Source organism: Trachemys scripta, chromosome 9 (assembly GCF_013100865.1).
Source record: "Trachemys scripta elegans isolate TJP31775 chromosome 9, CAS_Tse_1.0, whole genome shotgun sequence".
Classification (NCBI taxonomy): domain Eukaryota; kingdom Metazoa; phylum Chordata; order Testudines; family Emydidae; genus Trachemys; species Trachemys scripta.
In genome coordinates, this window is record NC_048306.1 from 46838923 (window position 1) to 46857338 (window position 18416).

Here is an 18416-nt window from a genome sequence, read left to right on the forward strand (position 1 = left end):
AGTGGGGGGGGAGGTGTTGGCCTGCGCACTCCGATGGATCAAAGCAAGTTCGATATAACACGGTTTCACCTATAACACGGTAAGATTTTTTGGCTCCCGAGGACAGCATTATATCAGGATAGAGGTGTAGTTTATTACAAGACTGGCTACAGGCATGGTCTTTGGTGTAAAATCTAGGGAACCAATTGATTTGGGGTAAGTAACTGGTCTCTTGGGATTGGAAGCAATGTGAATATGGTATGATTTTTGGTGTACATAACCATTTATCACCAAGTTCAGTTTGTCTGGATGACAAGATAGACTGGAGAGTCTAAGAGGACTGTCTGACTCTATGCTAAAACTGTTACAGTGATCCAGGAGTTCACATTTGGTGAAATCTAATTACAGAATACATCACCAGTTTGTGGTATCTGCCCTGGTTCTGACAATGAGCATTGGCCTGCTAAACCCCGGGTTATGAGTTCAATCCTTGAGGGGGCCACTTAGGGATCTGGGGCAAAATCAGTACTTGGTCCTGCTAGTGAAGGCAGGGGGCTGGACTCGATGACCTTTCAAGGTCCCTTCCAGTTCTAGGAGATGGGATATCTCCATTAATTAATTAATTTAATCTGCCCTGAGATAGAAACTTATGGTTGTAAGCCACTGCAGACCGCCTGACAACATAAACGTCTCATAATATATCCTACTAAGGATGAAATAATCCTACTGAAATGACAAAATGCTTCAGAAACAGGTGAAGTGGACACTTCAGAAAATTTCCAGTGTTGTCAATCAAGAGAGAAAAATAGTTTCCAAGGAGAAGTTGATTGCCCACTTAGCCTGCTTTCCTGGCATATTTCAACTCTTAATACCAATGTATGCTTTTTAAGAGGTATTTGCTAGTCTTGAAAGTATCTTAAAAATATTTTTATGCTACATTTGTTGGAATATGATATGGCCCAGCAGATTTGAAATGGGAAGTCAAAGATATATAGATGATCAGAAATACCATCAACCAAATTACCCTCTGAAACACGACTTTTTAATCTTTTACAGTTTAAAAGAGACATTATTTTCTGCCTGAAGTTCTGGACTCAGATGTACTCCTTGTTCTGACGAATCCCAATCTGAAGCCTGAAGGTAAACAACACATGGCCCATTTTCCTCCCAGCAGCCTATTATAGAAAGAAAGCAATTGTGGGGTGGGAGTCCATACTTGACATGCATCATTTAATTTGTGTATTGTTTTAGTAATTCTGTATTTCCACCCGGAGACTGTACAATGGGTGTATTTCATAAGCAACCTTCCCTCCACCAAAAAATATTATTCATCCAGTGCTCAAGGATTTCAATATGCAGAAATTGAAATAAAAAGCTCATGTGATGTTGGAAAGACCAAGGGGAAAATGGTGCAGTTGTCTTATAGTTACTATTGGAGTCATTAAGTTCACATTTCTTTAATGCCGCTATTGCTCTATATCCTTATATCAGGACTTCAGCATCTCATGTCCCCCCATACACTGTTCTTCTCTTACCTGAACCCCAGCTTCTTTGCAGGCTTCAATGACAGTTTTGGTCCCCATAAAATTCACCTTGTAAAACAGATCCCTGTTGTCACTGGAAGGTGCTGGTGAAGCACAGTGAAAAGCCACTGTCACACCTTGTAGAGCTGGGAACAGGTCCTAGGGGGACAGATGAGACAAGGCACCAGTGAAAACACCAGGAGTATTTCCATTTTGGAAAGTGTATAGGTTATATGAACACACACATGCCCACATTTTTCTTGTGAAACGTAACAGCCACATCATCTTCATGAAGCTGAAGAGTCGAGATATAGGACCAGCTCTTGCATCTCCAGACCTCTTATTGCTAGGCAGGAAGCTCCATTTGTTGTTTTTCCCCCCAGGAAAAAAAATCCAGAAGCTTCCTAAGGCTTGGAAACTAGCCACACCCAGCTAGTCAGGTGCAGGTAGAAGGCCAAGGACGTCTCAGATAGGAGTTAAAAGCTCAGCATGGAACCCTTCCAAGGATTTAACCCCCAAATCCCAACGTTACTGCCCAGCTTTATAGTGCATCCCTCGTAAGGAGTACATCATGCCTGTGGAGGAGTCTAAGACACATGCAGCAATTTATTTCCAAGACACATCATGATGCATGTCTCCACATTGCAAGGCAGGTACAAGCCCTGTCCTTGTACAGGTACAAGCTAAAACAACCAAGGACTGTTCCAAAGAGTTCAAGAAGAGTTCCCCCTTGGGATTATTTTTAGCCACTGGTGAAAGAGAAGCGAAGGACTGTACTGGCAGAGAGGGGACATAGTTGATCACCCTTTCACAAGGTCGTACTGCAACCCTTCCACAAAATACTGCTGTAGCGTTGACCTTCCCACCTTTCAAGGAACATATTATATGTCTCACACAAAAATTGAGTCAATTACCTTGGGGAATGTGCCTCTACGAGATCCTAAGCTCAGTCTATATATTTCACTTTTGTTTCCTAACACAGTATTATATTTGTCAGCTCTGTTCATACTATACCTTTTTACTGCAGAGATCTCCCAGGAAAAACTGCACTTTATCATTCTCAAACCCCTTTTGGATATCAAACACATTGACTGTGTAGCCTTTCTCCAGCAGCCTCTCCACCATGTGTTGGCCTAAGAATCCTGAGCCACCTATCACGGTGCATTTCTTACTGGCCTGTAGAGGCAAGAAGGGGAGAGAAGTATCATAATAAGCAGACACACTTGTGAAGTCTTTCAGTAAACCCAGGCTTGAACTTCACAGGAGTGATGATCTCAGTCGCTTGGCTGAAGTTCAGAATTCAAGTTTTCCACTGCTGCAGTTAGACAAGTCAGTAATTAGGCTGATCAGAGGAATCTGAATCCAGGTATTAAGCAACTCACTGGCACAGCTTATGTCCTTTGTAAGAAGATCCTGTCTCATTCCCTCTCATTGACTAGGTTTATCCTGACTGTATTTACCTTCCCAGGAGGTTGATTATATGGCGAAATTTCATTAGACTAATTTATTTTGTTTAATTTCCCAGTTCTTATATCAAGCAGTCTGAAACTGCTCAAGAGCCAGAGACATGGGAAACAAGAGCTTAGCCACCCCTAAAAATATGATGAACCAAGTTCTACACAATCCTATCTGACTTTATGTATTGATTCACAACCCATGTAATGCCACTAATTTGGCTCAGATATAAAACAAACAGCTATCTACCCCCTCCCCCATTCTGCCAATGAGCCCCACTCTTTATATATTCCATTTGCTCACTCATTTACCAAATCTCAATCTCTAGAGCACTCAGATTGCAAAATTCTTGTCTACTTCGATACATACATGTATTTCACATTGTGCAGGCAGTGTATCTACAAACTCAAGCATGAATGATAGGTGCAGTTGTAGATCCAAGTGTCTCTTAAAATCAATGAGAACAAAGTCCACTCTGGCTGTCAGTAGCTCCTAGTCTCCAGCGGTTTCCTTCATATATAGCTGTAACCCTCCCACAAACTTAGCTTGCTGTAGTTTATTCCAATAGAGTTTCATTCTCAGTGATGGAAAGGAACAGATGAAACTAGTTCTCACACAAAGCTTGGAGCAGGACTAATGGGTCCAAAACCAGGAAGGCAGCCAAGCAGATACAGCTTACCCTTTAAATTAATCCTTAGCCTTTCTTCTATGAAGACATTGGTCAGAGTCAATATCAGGCACTCTGGTCTGAGTACTCACCTGCCTGAAATAAGACCAGTGACCTATCTGCTCAGCACCAGCACAGAGTGAGCAACTGAGGCTTTGCAGAAGAGCTTTGTACAGAGAACCCTCTGTCCTGGTTGCAAATAGATTTGCTTCTATTGTTACTACACAAAAACTCACCTCAGCAAATCTTCTACAGAGTTCAAGGGGAAAATTATCCCAGTGAAACTGCCCAAGGCAGATGATTGTTCAATGGATTTTAAGTGCTGTGTCTTTAGACAGGGATCCCATTGCAGGGTACCAGTTTTCCAGAACGGAGATGAGAAAAAAATATTTCCTTTGAACTTACTGGTCTGAGTTGTGTGGCCATTTCTTGGAGGATTCACTGCAAATCTAATTCCCAAAAAACAAAACAAAAAAAATTAATACTTTTCATATTACATTTAAGTGGTGCAAAAACAAACACCTGCCATTTAAACTGGAAAACACAGATTTTTCCCATATAACATCACCACAGCAGATGAGTAACTTGGATCAATCTTGTACACTTTACTCGCTAGCATAGTCCTCATAGGAAGAGCACACTGTTTTTGTGTAGGTCCCACAAAAATAAAATGGCTATTTTTTATAAAACTTCTCAGCAACATAGTTGATCTCTTACTATTTTAAGCTCCAGAAAATACATAAATTATTGAAATTCAATTTGATATAAAGATTCTACATCAATGACAGTACTCCGAACAGGTTTATGTAGCTCAGGTAATTGTGTATTTGTGGAAAAATGCCTCTTAATCAGCAAATCCTTCTCATTTTAGCCAGTTTAAACTGCCGTGTCATCTCTGAATTGAACACTAGAATGCAAACACATCAGCAGACTGTGCAATATAATTCCCAGAGAGCAGCCTGGGAGTGGGGCAGAAGCTCCCTGTAAATGTGGGGGATTGAGGGGTGGTACTAAGACTCAGCCAGGAAATGCAGTGTTTCTAGGCTGGGAAGGAGGCTCCCAGGGGTCCCTGCCTACTCCAGCCCCTGCAGGTCCCACTCTCTGGCCTAACCCCCAACCCATGGTAGCCACTCCAGCCTCTCTGGCTCCCACTCTTACCTCCCCTCCCAGGTATGAGTTTATTGTGTGACTATTGCAGGGGTGGGGGCTAGACCGCCCCCCCAGTTCCACCACTCTGGGAGCAGCCACACTGGGGCCATCAATAACTACTGCAGATCTGTTGAGGTCCATCTGCACAACATCCAGAGGCAGAGGAACCAATGGCCAAATGGTTTATCCTTAGCCAGGACAGGATTGAAGCACTATAATATAAAAATACTTTCTAATAATAATGGTAGTGCAAACTCCCAAATTGGAACTAGGGCTCCATTGTGCTGAGCACTGTACAACAGAGAAAAGAGACAATCCCTACCCTGAATTGCTTACAATTTAAAGACAAAAAGAATGAGACTATAACATAAGCAAATGAATCTGGTGAGGAATTGGCCCCGCTTATTTAGTTACATTGAAAACAAACAAGGTACACTAACTGGGGAGGAAGAATCACAGCTTGTCTCTAGTCCAGCTATGTTTAACAGGCTGGGGTTTGTAGGTATAACAGCAAAGGTGACTCTTAAGGAAGAATTTGAGGTTAAGTTAGTGGCTGTTAGGATTTTATCAGGAAGATTTTGCCAGGGAAGAGTAGTATTGTCAGTCCCCAGTCTTCAAAAATCAGAGTCTGGCCCTGAAAAATCATTAGATTGGCTTAAAATTCATGACGTATTTTACATGATAAAAGATTTCTGTGCCTTCACAGTGCACCTGCTTCCTCACCGGGACGGCTAGAAACTTTCTTTAAAAGAATGAAAACTGAAGTACTGTACTGTATAGCAGTTCCAGCAGCTTGGAGCACAAGAGTTGGCAACACAAAGGCAACATGGGAGAGAGCCCAGAGGTGAGTCCCTGCCCCGGGCTGAAGCCTAGGGGGATACCACCCCTCCCAACACACATATTAAAATGATACATGTGAATGACAAACACAGCCCATAACTCCCCCTGTTCATGGGCGGCGAGTTCTATGGGCCCATGGTGCCCGGGCACCAGGAATACCCCTGGCCCAGGGGCCTGGCTCCAGCAAAGTTTCCCTCCCCACCCCCACCCCACCACCCCCGTGCATCTCCCAGCCCCACTTGCTGCCCCCGGGCAATTTAAAACAGCGGGGCTGAGCGGCTTCTTGTGCGCTCATTCCACGTGGCTGCCGGCACGTCCTTGCAGCCCATGGGGGGGATAGCAGCCCCTGCCCCGAATGTCCCTGTGGCCAATGGGAAGCTGCAGGGGTGGTGCCTGGGGACAGCAGCACAAGGAGACCCCCGGCCTGCCCCGCCTAGGAGCCGCTGCCGGAGGAGGTGCCCCAGGTAAGCACCGAACCTCCCTCCCATCCACTTCCAGAGCCTGCACCCACACCCCCTCCGCACACACACCTTCCGGCCCCCAAACTCCCTCCCCCCACCCCCTCTCACTCCCAAATTCTCTCCCAGAGCCTGCACCCCAGACCCCCCCCCAAACTCTCCCCCAAGCATTACCTCTCACCCCTTCTGCACCCAAACTCCCTCTCAGAACCTGCACCCTGCACACCAATCTCCTGCCCCAGCCAAGAACCTGCATCCCAGACCCCCTCCCCCACCAAACTCCCTCCCTGAGCCCAACCCCTCACAACCCCTGCACCCAAACTCTCTCCTAGAGCCTACAGCTCTCTGCATCCCAATCCCCTGCCCCACACCAGAGCCTGCACCCAAACTTCCTCCCAGCACCTTAGGCAAGTGTGTGTGGAGGGGGCAGGGTTCTGGGTGTTCTGGGCACCACCAAAATTTCTACAAACCTGCCCTTGTTCCTATAGCCCAAGGACTCCCATTGTCCCGAACCCCCCACAACCAGCCTTCAGGACTCCGCACCCACAGGCCACTACGGCCCTAAGCACCCAGACACCCTCCCTCCAGCCCTGGCCCCTCCTAGCCCTCTCCCCACAGCTCCCCCGTGTGCCCTCAACCTCCTGCCACAGCCCTTGCCCACCCCTACCTGGCGCCCAGCCCCAAGAGGAAGCAGGCAGGACCCCTACACCACCGCTGCTTTTACCAGTCCTGTTCCAGGAACACAGGCAACCCGCCAAGCGGCAACAGCCTTGCCTGCCCGCCCCGCCCTTCTCGCAGCCCAGCTCCTGGGCCGAGAATCAGGCGAGCCCCAACGCGCTCAATGATTGGTTTCCCGAATACTCCGCTTCAGCCAATCGACTTGGCGGAAGGCGGAATAGACCCCTCCCCTTCTTCCGGATCCGCCCACTAAGCGTCTTGACCAATCGGCATAGGATCGGGTCTCCAGAGCGAGGCCTTTAATCAATGGGAAACGTGATTGCTATGGCATCAGGGTAGAACTATTGACTTATGGGGAAAGCTGCCGTTGATACTGTGCCCGCCCCTTTTTTTCTGTTCGGAGTGGAGGCGCTACTCCAGCGGCACCGGCTGCGGGATGGTGAGGGGGACCGAGGGCTGTCCGGGCTGGAGGACGGGGCGGGGGCACAACACGGCGTGGCGCGGGCTAGGCCGGCTGCTTGATGGAGTGACCGCAGTGTGGTGCAGAAGCAGTAGGCCCCGAAGCCTGTCACAGGGATTTAGCAACCCCAACCCCACATAGCGGCTGGGGGAGTGGGCTCTGGGGTAGTCAGCGACCCGGGGGAGGCAACCCTGAGGTCCAAGGGGTTGGGTCCGTCTGGCGTGGCAGGTACTGAGTTCCTAGCTGCATCCTTACCTATGCTGTAGTGGTGCTTCCAAGGGGGCTGCAGGCCCCACATGCATGGGTCCTCCTCCCACCCCGCCATAATAACAACACCACCCAGCCCTTACCATCAGTCGATCTCAAAGTACTTTATAAAGGAGGGCGGTAGCATTATCCCCATTTTACAGATGGGGAAACTGAGGCACAGAGCAGGGACATTACTTACTGAAGGTCACCCTGCAGGCTAATAACAGTGCTGGGATTAGAATCAGCTTTTCTGAGACTGGTTCAGTGCTAATCCACTAGGCTACACTGTGACAATGTGTTGATCTAGGTGACATGGCCTAGGTAGGCAACAGGCCCTAGTGTGTGCTACATGGTGCTGGTCGCAGCTGCATGGCTTGCAAAGATATTCTGGTGTGCACTGTATCATCTTGATCCCAACCATGTAGCCAGGGCTGTCCGTAGGGGGGTGTGGGACTACCCCCCTCAGCCCCCACCCCCACTCCATCCTTTCCCTTAAGCCCCCACCCCACCTCTTCCCCTGCTCCGCCCCGCCCTGCCTCTTTCTGGCTTCCGCCCCCTCCTCCGAGCGACACTGGGAGCTGGCGGGGAGAGCTGGGGTCCCCTTAAGCCCCCCACACCCTAATCACACACACCCCGGGCTGGCCTAGCACCCCCCCCGTACAACACACTCACAGAGCCGTCCATAGGGTAAGGCAATTTGGGGAGGCTGCCGTGGGGCCTCCCAAAGCGCGGGGCTGGGGGGCCGCCCTGATTCGCCATACCCTAGGGACAGCTCTGCGTGTAGCCCGCAAAAATTACCAGTCTCAGCGTACATTGCACTATCTTGGTTTCAATGCAACTTATATTCAAATATAGATGGAGCATAATATGCAGGGACCTATCATCCCTGCAAGTTACACCTTCAGGCTGGAACCTTCTGTCTTCACAAGCCATACCTCTGTCCTTTAAAAGGGCAGCTTGTAAGATTTTTGTGTGGCCACATTGTGTATTGTTCTCTGTCTTCTCTGGAAATCACAAGGGTTGCTGAGAATGGAAGCTTCTGATTTCATTCTGGATTGTTTGCCCCTGATGCTGAGAGTCTTGTCTGCCTGCTTTGGGAATCTAATTCTAGTCTCTGCTCTTCTGTTAATATTTCAAGGCTTCCAGCTTCAAGAAATCTACATTAGGGGCAGTAGCCCAGAGGAAGAAGACAGGTCCTAAACTTGAACTAACTGAAGACCAGAAGCAGGAGATCCGAGAGGCTTTTGATCTGTTTGATACCGATGGCACTGGGAACATAGATGTTAAGGAGCTAAAGGCAAGATTAAACTCAATGTTAAAGAGAAAAAGGACCTAGACGTATAGAGACTTAAACTAATTTAAGCTGGGGCAGAGGAGGATTGATCCCTTTACAACACAAAGCCACTGCATCCCCACACAATTGCTATCTGTCGCTCTTTGCGCTGTCCCCTTCTCCCATGGGTCTTTGGAGCTGGGTTGACAGAAATGCACTCTGGAATGTAGTTCCAGGATGTCATGAGCTTTGTATGTGTTGGTAGATGGTCAAAGGTTTTTGGTCATTATGAAAGCCACCTTAGAATCATACCATTCTGAAAGCCATTGTTAAAGAACATGCCCGTGTCATCATTTCTGTGTTTCTGTGACAGAGCAGATATTTGGGGCTTCCACCTCACTCATTCTGCTAGGGAGGAGGAGGATTAACCCTGTCTAGGATTTTTCTGCTTTCTACAGCTCCCTCTTCTGCTTCTCCAGTTTAAATCCTGCCACACTCAGAGGACCATGCAGAAAGGCAACCTCGTGGCGGGAGGGATAGCTCAGTCATTTGAGCATTGGCCTCCTAAACCCAGGGTTGTGAGTTCAGTCTTTGAGGGGGCCATTTAGGGATCTGGGGCACACACAAAAATAAAAAAATCTGTCAGGGACGGTACGTGGTTCTGCTGTGAAGGCAGGGGATTGGACTCAATGACCTTTCAAGGTCCCTTCTAGTTCTATGAGATAGGTATAGCGCCATTTAAAAAAAAAAAAAAAAAACACCTTCAAGTCTGCCATTTGTCTCTTCACTAGGGAATGCAAAAGCAGTGTGTGGAGGGGTGGGGAAACTCTCAAATATGCTTTTTGCAGTAGTGCTTTCCTGAGGGGATTCTAAGTGTTTTTTCTACACTCTTTGAGAGAAATTTCCATTATGTCAGTGGAATGTGGCAGGGGCTGAAGCAACTTCTATATACATGATAGACAAAACCAACTGTTCAGCTTTTTAAAAGGAGATTTATAGAGGAACCAGAATCCCATCTGTTTTAGACTTCTTCTGAAGGTTTATGTCAAGGTGTAGACCCTGACTCCGTCTGAGCTTAAGTGCTGGTTGAGTTGAGGAGCACAGTAGATTGGAGTTCAGTACATTACTAGACATGATGGGATATTCTCCCATGGGGTCATGTTCCTTGAAGACTGTGACCTTTCTTTTCCCTCCAGTTACCTCCCTAGAGGCTCCAGGAAGTCTGTATATCTAAGGTTCCTCATCCTGAATGTAGTGTCCACATGTAGGTTTCAGAGTAACAGCCGTGTTAGTCTGTATCCGCAAAAAGAAGAACAGGAGTACTTGTGGCACCTTAGAGACTAACAAATTTATTAGAGCATAAGCTTTCGTGGACTACAGCCCACTTCTTCGGATGCATATAGAATGGAACATATATTGAGGAGATATATATACACACATACAGAGAGCATAAACAGGTGGGAGTTGTCTTACCAACTCTGAGAGGCCAATTAATTAAGAGAAGAAAAAAAAAAAAAAAAAAAAACTTTTGAAGTGAAAGGTTTATGCTCTCTGTATGTGTGTATATATATCTCCTCAATATATGTTCCATTCTATATGCATCCGAAGAAGTGGGCTGTAGTCCACGAAAGCTTATGCTCTAATAAATTTGTTAGTCTCTAAGGTGCCACAAGTACTCCTGTTCTTCTTTTTGCATAATAATGTAGTGACCCTTTGACCAGTAGAATAGGAGAGCTCTCTGCGTTTTCCTGTACCCCATCCACACTTGATTTTCCATAGAGAAAAGGTGGTCTTTTAGATCTGTTCTATTTGTTTTCCCAAACCTTTCACCTAACCAGAACACTTACCCTCTGAGTGGGTTTCCAAGTTCTAAGCCAGAAAGAGGGAAAACCCAGACCTCAGAAAGTGACTTAGAATGCTAAAGATCAAATGAATAAGGTTAAAGACCTCAGGATCAGGGGGAATAATTTCTTACGCAGCATGGGTGATGAGTCTTCGGCTTTTTTCTTATGGGGGAAAGAAGGTCTGCAGAACACCAAGAACTTCTCTCTTCCATTAATTTCCCCCTTTACTGACTACACTTCCTTGCTAGTACTGACTAGAGAAGGCTGGATGCAATATTCTCCAGGGCATGTCTAGAGAGCTCCTATACAAGCCGAAGGAGTTACTGTAAAGACATTCAGCTCTCTCCAGGTTGCTAAGTGTTGTTAGGAGACCATTTTTCCATCACCTGCTCTTTGACCTTACTATTTGCCTTGAGGAAAAAATACCTAATTTAACCACAGCGTGGCATAGTTTAACTTTTTTTCTTTCATACTTCTATTTCCATTGCCCACTGAGGAGCTAATCTCTTTTCATTGTTTGCAGGTGGCCATGAGAGCACTAGGGTTTGAACCCAAAAAAGAAGAGATAAAGAAAATGATATCAGACATTGATAAGGAAGGAACAGGAAAGATCAGCTTCAATGACTTTCTGGTGGTGATGACTCAGAAGATGGTATGTAAATTGGGACAGTCACAATGAAACCAATTTTGCAAGTTGCTGAATGCTTTTCAATTCCTGGTGACTTCAGTGGGAATTGAAAGGACTCAAAACTTCCCTGCCTAATCTTAGCAACCATATGTGCAAAAGTTGTGGTTGCAAATAGGAACCATCCCATCATAGTTGGTGGTGTCTTTAAGATCTTTCTCTCTGATAAGATTGCTTAAAAAGAATGGTGTGGAGAGAAACTAATATAATCAAAACCACACGAGAGAGGAAAAACAACATTGGCCACCAAGAAGAGAAGCTGTGATAAGTTTTGGTAAGTTGTGAGGATGACTGTGATAGTCACTATGCCAGTGAAATGTTTTTCCAAATTTAAGATCTCTACTGCCATGATCTGTGTACTGTACCTAAAAATTCTTAGAAAAACTCAATGATAACAAAATAACATATTTGACGGTGTAGAAGCTTGATGCTGCAAAACTTTAATCATGCAAAGATCTGGTCCTAGACATGAAAGGAAGAGAAAAGTAACATTCAGAGAACATCATTACATTGGCAAAATTAAGGCTCTCTGAGTGCTTTCACTCACTATTTGCATAATTTCTAATAATTGGGTTTCTTTTGTATTGAATCTTAGCTGAGTTTCTTGTGTTTCTAATGTTTGTTTTGATAACTACAATTTTTACACTTAAGTTATTGATATGTACTCTTAGACTTAACTACAAGTTAACAAAGTTTTTGGCTATGAACTGGTATGATGATTACTTCTTTAAGGCTGAAAAAGATTCCAAAGAGGAGATTCTAAAAGCCTTCAAACTGTTTGATGATGATGAAACCGGCAAAATCTCTTTCAAAAACCTTAAACGTGTGGCCAAGGAACTTGGGGAAAATCTCACAGATGAGGAGCTACAGGTTTGTGCCTTGTATGATTTTGTCTACGTATGTTGTGTACATAGTACACGTGACCCGGTATAATACGAATTCGGATATAATGTGGTAAAGCAGTGCTCCAGGGGGGCGGGGCTGCGCACTCCGGTGGATCAAAGCAAATTCGATATAACGCGGTTTCACCTATAACACGGAAGATTTTTTGGCTCCCGAGGACAGCGTTATATCGAGGTAGAGGTGTAGTTGTGACGGGTTGGATTGGATCACAGAACCCCCCTCCCCTTGGGAGCTGCCACCTGATGTGCCAAGACTACTTCTACCCCTGCCTTCCCTGCCAGCTTGGGGCCTCAGCACCCTGTCTTGCTGAGCCAGACACTCCCGTCTGCTCCAACAAAGACCCAGGGTCTGAATTACTTGCCCCAAAACTGCAGGTTTACCTGAAAGCAGCTAACAGAAGTGTTCCTGTCTTTAACACTCAGATGCCCAACTCCCAATGGGGTCTAAACCCAAATAAAGCTTATACAGGGTAAAGTCATAAATTGTTCGCCGATAGAGAGATATGCACAGTTGTTTGCTCCCCCAGATGTTAATACATACTCTGAGTTAATGAATAAGTAAAAAGTGATTTTATTAGGTACAAAAAGTAGGATTTAAGTGGTTCCAAGTAGTAACAGACAGAACAAAGTAAGTCACCAAGCAAAATAAAATGCGCAAATCTATGTCTAATCAAACTGAATACAGATAATCTCACCCTCAGAGATGCTTCAGTAAGTTTTTTTTTCTCAGACTGGACACCTTCCAGACCTGGGCACAATTCTTTCCCCTGGTACAGCTCTTGTTCCAGCTCAGGTGGTAGCTAGGAGATTCTTCATGATGGTTCCTTCCTTTGTTCTGTTCCACCCCTTTATATATCTTTTGCATAAGGCAGGAATCCTTTTTCCCTCTCTGGGTTCCCACCCCCTCCTTCTCAATGGAAAGACACCAGGTTAAACATGGATTCCAGTTCAGGTGACATGATCACATGTCACTGCAAGACTTCATTGCCTACGTGCCAGCACACACGTATACAGGAAGACTTACAGGTAAACCATAGCCATCTGCAGACAATTGTCCTGGTTAATGGGAGTCATCAAGATTCCAAACCACCATTAATGGCCCACACTTTGCATAATTACAATAGGCCCTCAGAGTTATATTTCATATTTCTAGTTTCAGATACAAGAGTGGTTCATTTATACCAGGGGTCGGCAACCTATGACACGCGAGCTGATTCTGAGTGGCACGCTGCTGCCCACTGAGAGGAGGAGGAGGCGGAGCGGCCGGAATGCACCACTTTGTGCGAAGAAAGGGGGGGGGGGGAGCTTGGCTGCCGCAGGATCAAGCTTCTGCCTCCTGCCTTCGCAGGGGAGAGCGGTGGGGGGGGGTCCTAGCCCCCCGCCCCACTCGGCCCCCCTGCCCACCGCTGTCCCCTGCGGGGACAGGACACAGAACCTTGGTCCTGCGGCAGCCAAGCTTCCCTCCTCCCCCCTTTCTTTGCACAACGTGGTACATTCCGGCCCCTCCTCCTCCCAGAGGAGCAGAGCCGAGCGCAGCGTGGTGGCTGCTCCGTAGAGCAGGCAGAGAGAGGTAGGGATGGGCCTGGGGGAAGGGGGTGGAACAGGTCATATCCCTCCCAGCCCCCTGCCATGAGCTGCTCAGGGCAGGGGGCTGGGAGCACCCCCACGAGCCGAGCACCCCAGCCTTCTGCCCTGCACCTCTCCACCCCAACACACACCCATCCTCTGCCCTGCACCCCCCACACCCCCCCAGCCCTCTGTCCTGACCTCAAGTTGCCCCCAACACCCAGCCTTCTGCCCTGCGTCTCCACACACACCCCAGCCCTCTGCCCTGAACCCCCCCACACCCAACCTTCTGCCCTGCACCTGCACACCCCCCAGCCCTCTGCCCTGACCTCGAGTCCCCCCCCCCCCCCCACACGCCAGCCCTCTGCCCTGAACCCCCCCACCCAGCGGGCTGAGCAGGCTGGCGGCGTAAGATCAGCGTTTTAATTTAATTTTAAATGAAGCTTCTTAAACATTTTGAAAACCTTGTTTACTTTACATACAACAATAGTTTAGTTATATAATATACACTTAGAGAGAGACCCCTTCTAAAAAAAGGTTAAAATGTATTACCGGCACGCAAAACCTTAAATTAAAATGAATAAATGAAGACTCGGCACACCACTTCTGTAAGGTTGCCTACCCCTGATTTATACAAATAGGATGATCACACTTATTAGCATATTTTTATAAAACCATATAGACTGCAATGTCACACTTGTCACTGATTGTATTATTCCATTCAGATTTAATTCATTAACATTCATTTTTTAACTTAGGTGAAACTGCTGCGGAATCACCCGTCTGCGGCATTAGAGTGCCACAGAATCCAGAAGTTTTGCAACAGAATTCTCATTTAGTTTGTCACACAGTGCATGTGGCCTTGAATATGCTCTTTTTAAAGAGATGGGTATACGATGTAGTAGAAAGAGCCTAAAATATAAGCCCCTGTATTAGAGGTCTGGTATGAGGCCTCGTCAGGGTTCCCTCCCCACTCTGAACTCCAGAGTACAGATGTGGGGACCCGCATGAAAGACCCCTAAGCCTATATTCCATCAGCTTAGGTTAAAACTTCCCCAAGGCACAAATTCCTTTCCTTGTCCTTGGACGGTATTGCTGCCACCACCAAGTGATTTAAACAAACATTCAGGGAGAGGCCACTTGGCGCTCTATTCCCCCCCCCGCCCCCCCCCAAGTATCCCTTCAAGCCTCTTCACCCCCTTTCCGGGAGGGGGGGCGGGCTTGAGAATAACATACCAACAGTTAGGTTAAAGTGAGCACAGACCAAATCCCTGGTTTTTATGACACTGAAAATCAATCAGGTACTTAGAAGAAGAATTTTATTAAAAAAAAAAACAGTAAAAGAATCACACCTGCAAAATCAGGATGGAAGATAACTTTACATGGTAAATAAAAAGATTTAAAACCCAGAGGAGTCCCCTCTTATTCTGCTTCCCAGTTACAAAACAGGAATAAAATTACCTCTTAGCATAGGGAAAATTCACAAGCTAAACAAAAGATAATCTAACTAATTTCCTTGCTATTACTTACAATTTGTAATCTTAGATGCTTATTTCAGGTAGGGTTTTAGGAGATGTTTTTTTCCTGCCCTGGTCCCTCTGTCCAAAAGAGAACCCACAAAGAGAGCACCAACAAAAAACTCCCTCCCACCGCCCCCAGATTTGAAAGGATTGTCTTCCCTTTTTGGTCTTTTTGGTCAGGTGCCAACCAGGTTATTTGAGCTGCTTAACCTCTTACAGGTAAAGGAGGGATTTTATGCTACCCTTAGCTGTGTGTTTATGACAGGCCTGAACTAAAGTAGTGGGCAAGCTTTGCTGATATAAAGCAAAGTTAGGCTGTGAGCAAACATCAGACTTTGCCTGCTTGCAAGTTTACAGAATTTGGCAAGAACGGGACTAATATTGCAAAAAACACACATTTCTTAGAAGTGGTAGGTACAAAGTACTTATGCAAACTCATTTTAGAAGAGTGGTACCAGAGCATTTCATTATTAAAGATGGTACAAAAACATTCCCCAAAGATAACAGGGATACATGGTCCCTCCTAAAAATAAGGTCAGAATAACAGTGTAATGAATAAAAATGTATAAGGTGATGGGTGGTAACCGGCTACATCAGAGGGTGTTAACTAACCATGTTAGAGGGTCAATATGTAACTTGTTTATACTAACGTATAAAATAAAGTCTCTGAGGAAGTGTTTTTGGCCAGCCTAGGGGGCAGTCCTGCCACTAAGCTGCATCCATTGTCCTGGGCATACATATCTTAGTATCCTCATAGAGTCTGCCAGGTGCTATTACCGTGCTTCATCAACAATAAACCTAGCTGTGTGTCTTCATTCCTAAACAGTTCTTGTGGTCATTGGGCGGTTTGCTCAAGGTCTGCACAAAGCTGGGACATCACACAGGAAAAACACATACAGCCGAACATCTAACAACACTGTTGACCCAATAGATCTTTTGTTCTTTCACACTCCATAGACCAGATTCCCAGTCCCCGACATATCCCCTTTGCATTGCTGTGGTAGTTCAAAAGATCCATAAGACTGCCCTAACCAAGTACTTGAGGATTTCCCTTGTGTGGGAAAATTCCTTGGTGGAATAACTGGATCTGTGTTAAAAGAACAGGAGTACTTGTGACACCTTAGAGACTAACAAATTTAGTAGGCTGTAGCCCACAAAAGCTTATGCTCAAATAAATTTGTTAGTCTCGAAGGTGCCACAAGTACTCCTGTTCTTTTTGCAGATACAGACTAACACGGCTGCTACTCTGAAACCTGGATCTGTGTTAAAACCCTCTCAGTCTTCAAGGCATAGGGATGGTAGGGCAAGGGAATGTGTCCAGAGTGCTGCTGTGTGCCTGCAAACCCTGGTTGGTGTTATGGCTCTGTGGGGCTATTCTTAGCCAGCACAATCCTGTGGCTGCTCTGGCTTACGTGGAAGAGGCACACCACAGGCATCAGGATCAGGGATGGGATGTAAAAGTTATTTAAACCCACTCTTGCCCTGGATGCAAGCAGGTAAATTTGTAAATTATATTTGTAACAACAGAAAGTGCTGAGTTTTACTTAAATTATCTCCATTTCCCACTGCCCTTTCCTTTCCCACTCCCTCCTGTTTCCTGTACTCTGCTGGTGTCATTCTGGCTCAAATAGCAGTACTCTGGGACTAAAGATTGCAAGTTAAGGATCCACACCACAATGGGAGCTCTTGCCCAGTGCAGACATTGTAATGTATTAAGTGAATGTTGTGCTATCCTTCTGCATCTTAAATCAAAGTCCTTTCCACGTGCACTACTACAAAAATAAAGTTAAAGAGTTTATGAATATCTGTGTCTGAAATAGGTTCTAAAGGCCAAGACTGTGTTGAGCATATATGGCCGGATGGATTCTACTTACAGTTACACTTTTGTACATCCTGAGTAACTCCAATGACTTCAGTGAAATTGCAGTACTCTGGAGTTACAAAGATACAATACAGCAGGATCTGTTGTTTTCTTCCAGGATTGTTTCTGTACCACCCGGTGTGTATAGCAGCATAACAACTGCTTTTGAATAGATTGGATGTGAAATTTGCTGTAATAAAATCCTGTGTCCTTTCTATTCCATTTCCCTCCCTTCCCTTGTATACCTTAATGGACCTATCTAATTTGGTCTCTGAATCCTTAACGTCATGCAGGAAATGATTGATGAAGCAGATCGAGATGGAGATGGGGAAGTGAATGAGCAGGAATTCCTGAGGATCATGAAGAAGACCAGTCTTTACTGATATGTTTGTTGTGGATTTTCTTTTTATACAGTTGGAAATATATTTGGTAGGTGCATGAGTTTTCTCCAGCCTCTGTCATTTCTCAGGGACAAAGGAAAAGTTGGGTCATTGTGGTTTGTGTCTGATCTTTAAGCTTCATTTGTGAAATGTTCCAACTGCTAAGCTGAAACTGTTTTCAATGAGAAAAACCTTCACACATTTATTCTTGTAGGTTTTTCACACCCAGTTTGTTTCAAATATACAATTCATATTTGCAGAGCCATATCTGACTAAAAACGCACCAGAAAGAGATTGCGTATGCTTACAGAATTGTTAATACAGGAGAGGACTCAAAGCCAGAGATTTCTGATACAAACTGCCACACAGTTCACGGTGCATTTGAATCCAGAGTTTTGGTTTGGCCCCAGTGATATTAAATGCTGCATTTAACAGAGTGACAGGAACCCTTTCCTTTTTTTATTATACTGTTGAAAAACATGTAAGTGAGCAGATAGATAGCAGTATGTTAAGCTGTAACAATCAGAGAAGTTCTTTGTGCAGTCTGCCCTTAATAGTGGGGAATAGGGAAGAAGAGAAGGAACAACTGTTAAAAAACAGAGCTGTATGTTATGGGGAATATTCAATGGCTCCTAATTGTACAATTTTGTTTGAAATGAAATACTGGTTTTTTTAGCCATCATGGTTGTAGAAATAAACATACACAAACATGAATATAAATGGACAAAGCTGCCTTCTTGAATTTGCAAACAACCTAAAGCAAATGTGCCAAATTCTCCTATTAGACTGTTAATATATAAATGGCCAATTTTAGGTGTGACAAAGTGGGGGATTTTCTTAGTGTTTTGCATGAATACCTTATGTGCTGCATGTTTAACAAGGTGGTGGGAGAGAATGTTTGTTGTTGCAGAGGACCAGGCATGACCA

The 18416-nt window shown here is 45.4% G+C and overlaps 2 protein-coding genes across 8 annotated transcripts in view; one reads left to right on the forward strand and one right to left on the reverse strand.

Annotated features, from left to right (window-relative positions):
* Window positions 1–6936, reverse strand: part of NSDHL (NAD(P) dependent steroid dehydrogenase-like) — a 34128-nt gene extending 27192 nt beyond the window's left edge. The window contains exons 1-4 of one of the 7 annotated variants that reach the window (XM_034780612.1): window positions 6796–6936; window positions 4030–4073; window positions 2517–2678; window positions 1515–1661 (exon numbers count right to left, since the gene is read on the reverse strand). In XM_034780612.1, coding sequence (XP_034636503.1) covers window positions 1515–1661; window positions 2517–2678; window positions 4030–4050 — 330 coding nt within the window. In that variant the 5' untranslated portion in view covers window positions 4051–4073; window positions 6796–6936. Of the gene's footprint in view, window positions 1–1514; window positions 1662–2516; window positions 2679–4029; window positions 4074–5213; window positions 5791–6738 lie in introns of those variants that run through there. The other 6 variants (XM_034780616.1, XM_034780611.1, XM_034780613.1 and 3 more) reach the window with 6 other exon arrangements.
* A 96-nt stretch (window positions 6937–7032) lies between these two features.
* CETN2 (centrin 2) lies at window positions 7033–18209 on the forward strand. Its single transcript, XM_034780619.1, has 5 exons — window positions 7033–7188; window positions 8597–8755; window positions 11099–11227; window positions 11993–12130; window positions 17403–18209. Exons 1-5 carry the CDS (start codon window positions 7186–7188, stop codon window positions 17490–17492), a joined length of 519 nt encoding a protein of 172 aa, XP_034636510.1. The 5' UTR covers window positions 7033–7185; the 3' UTR covers window positions 17493–18209.
* Window positions 18210–18416: the final 207 nt, after the last annotated feature.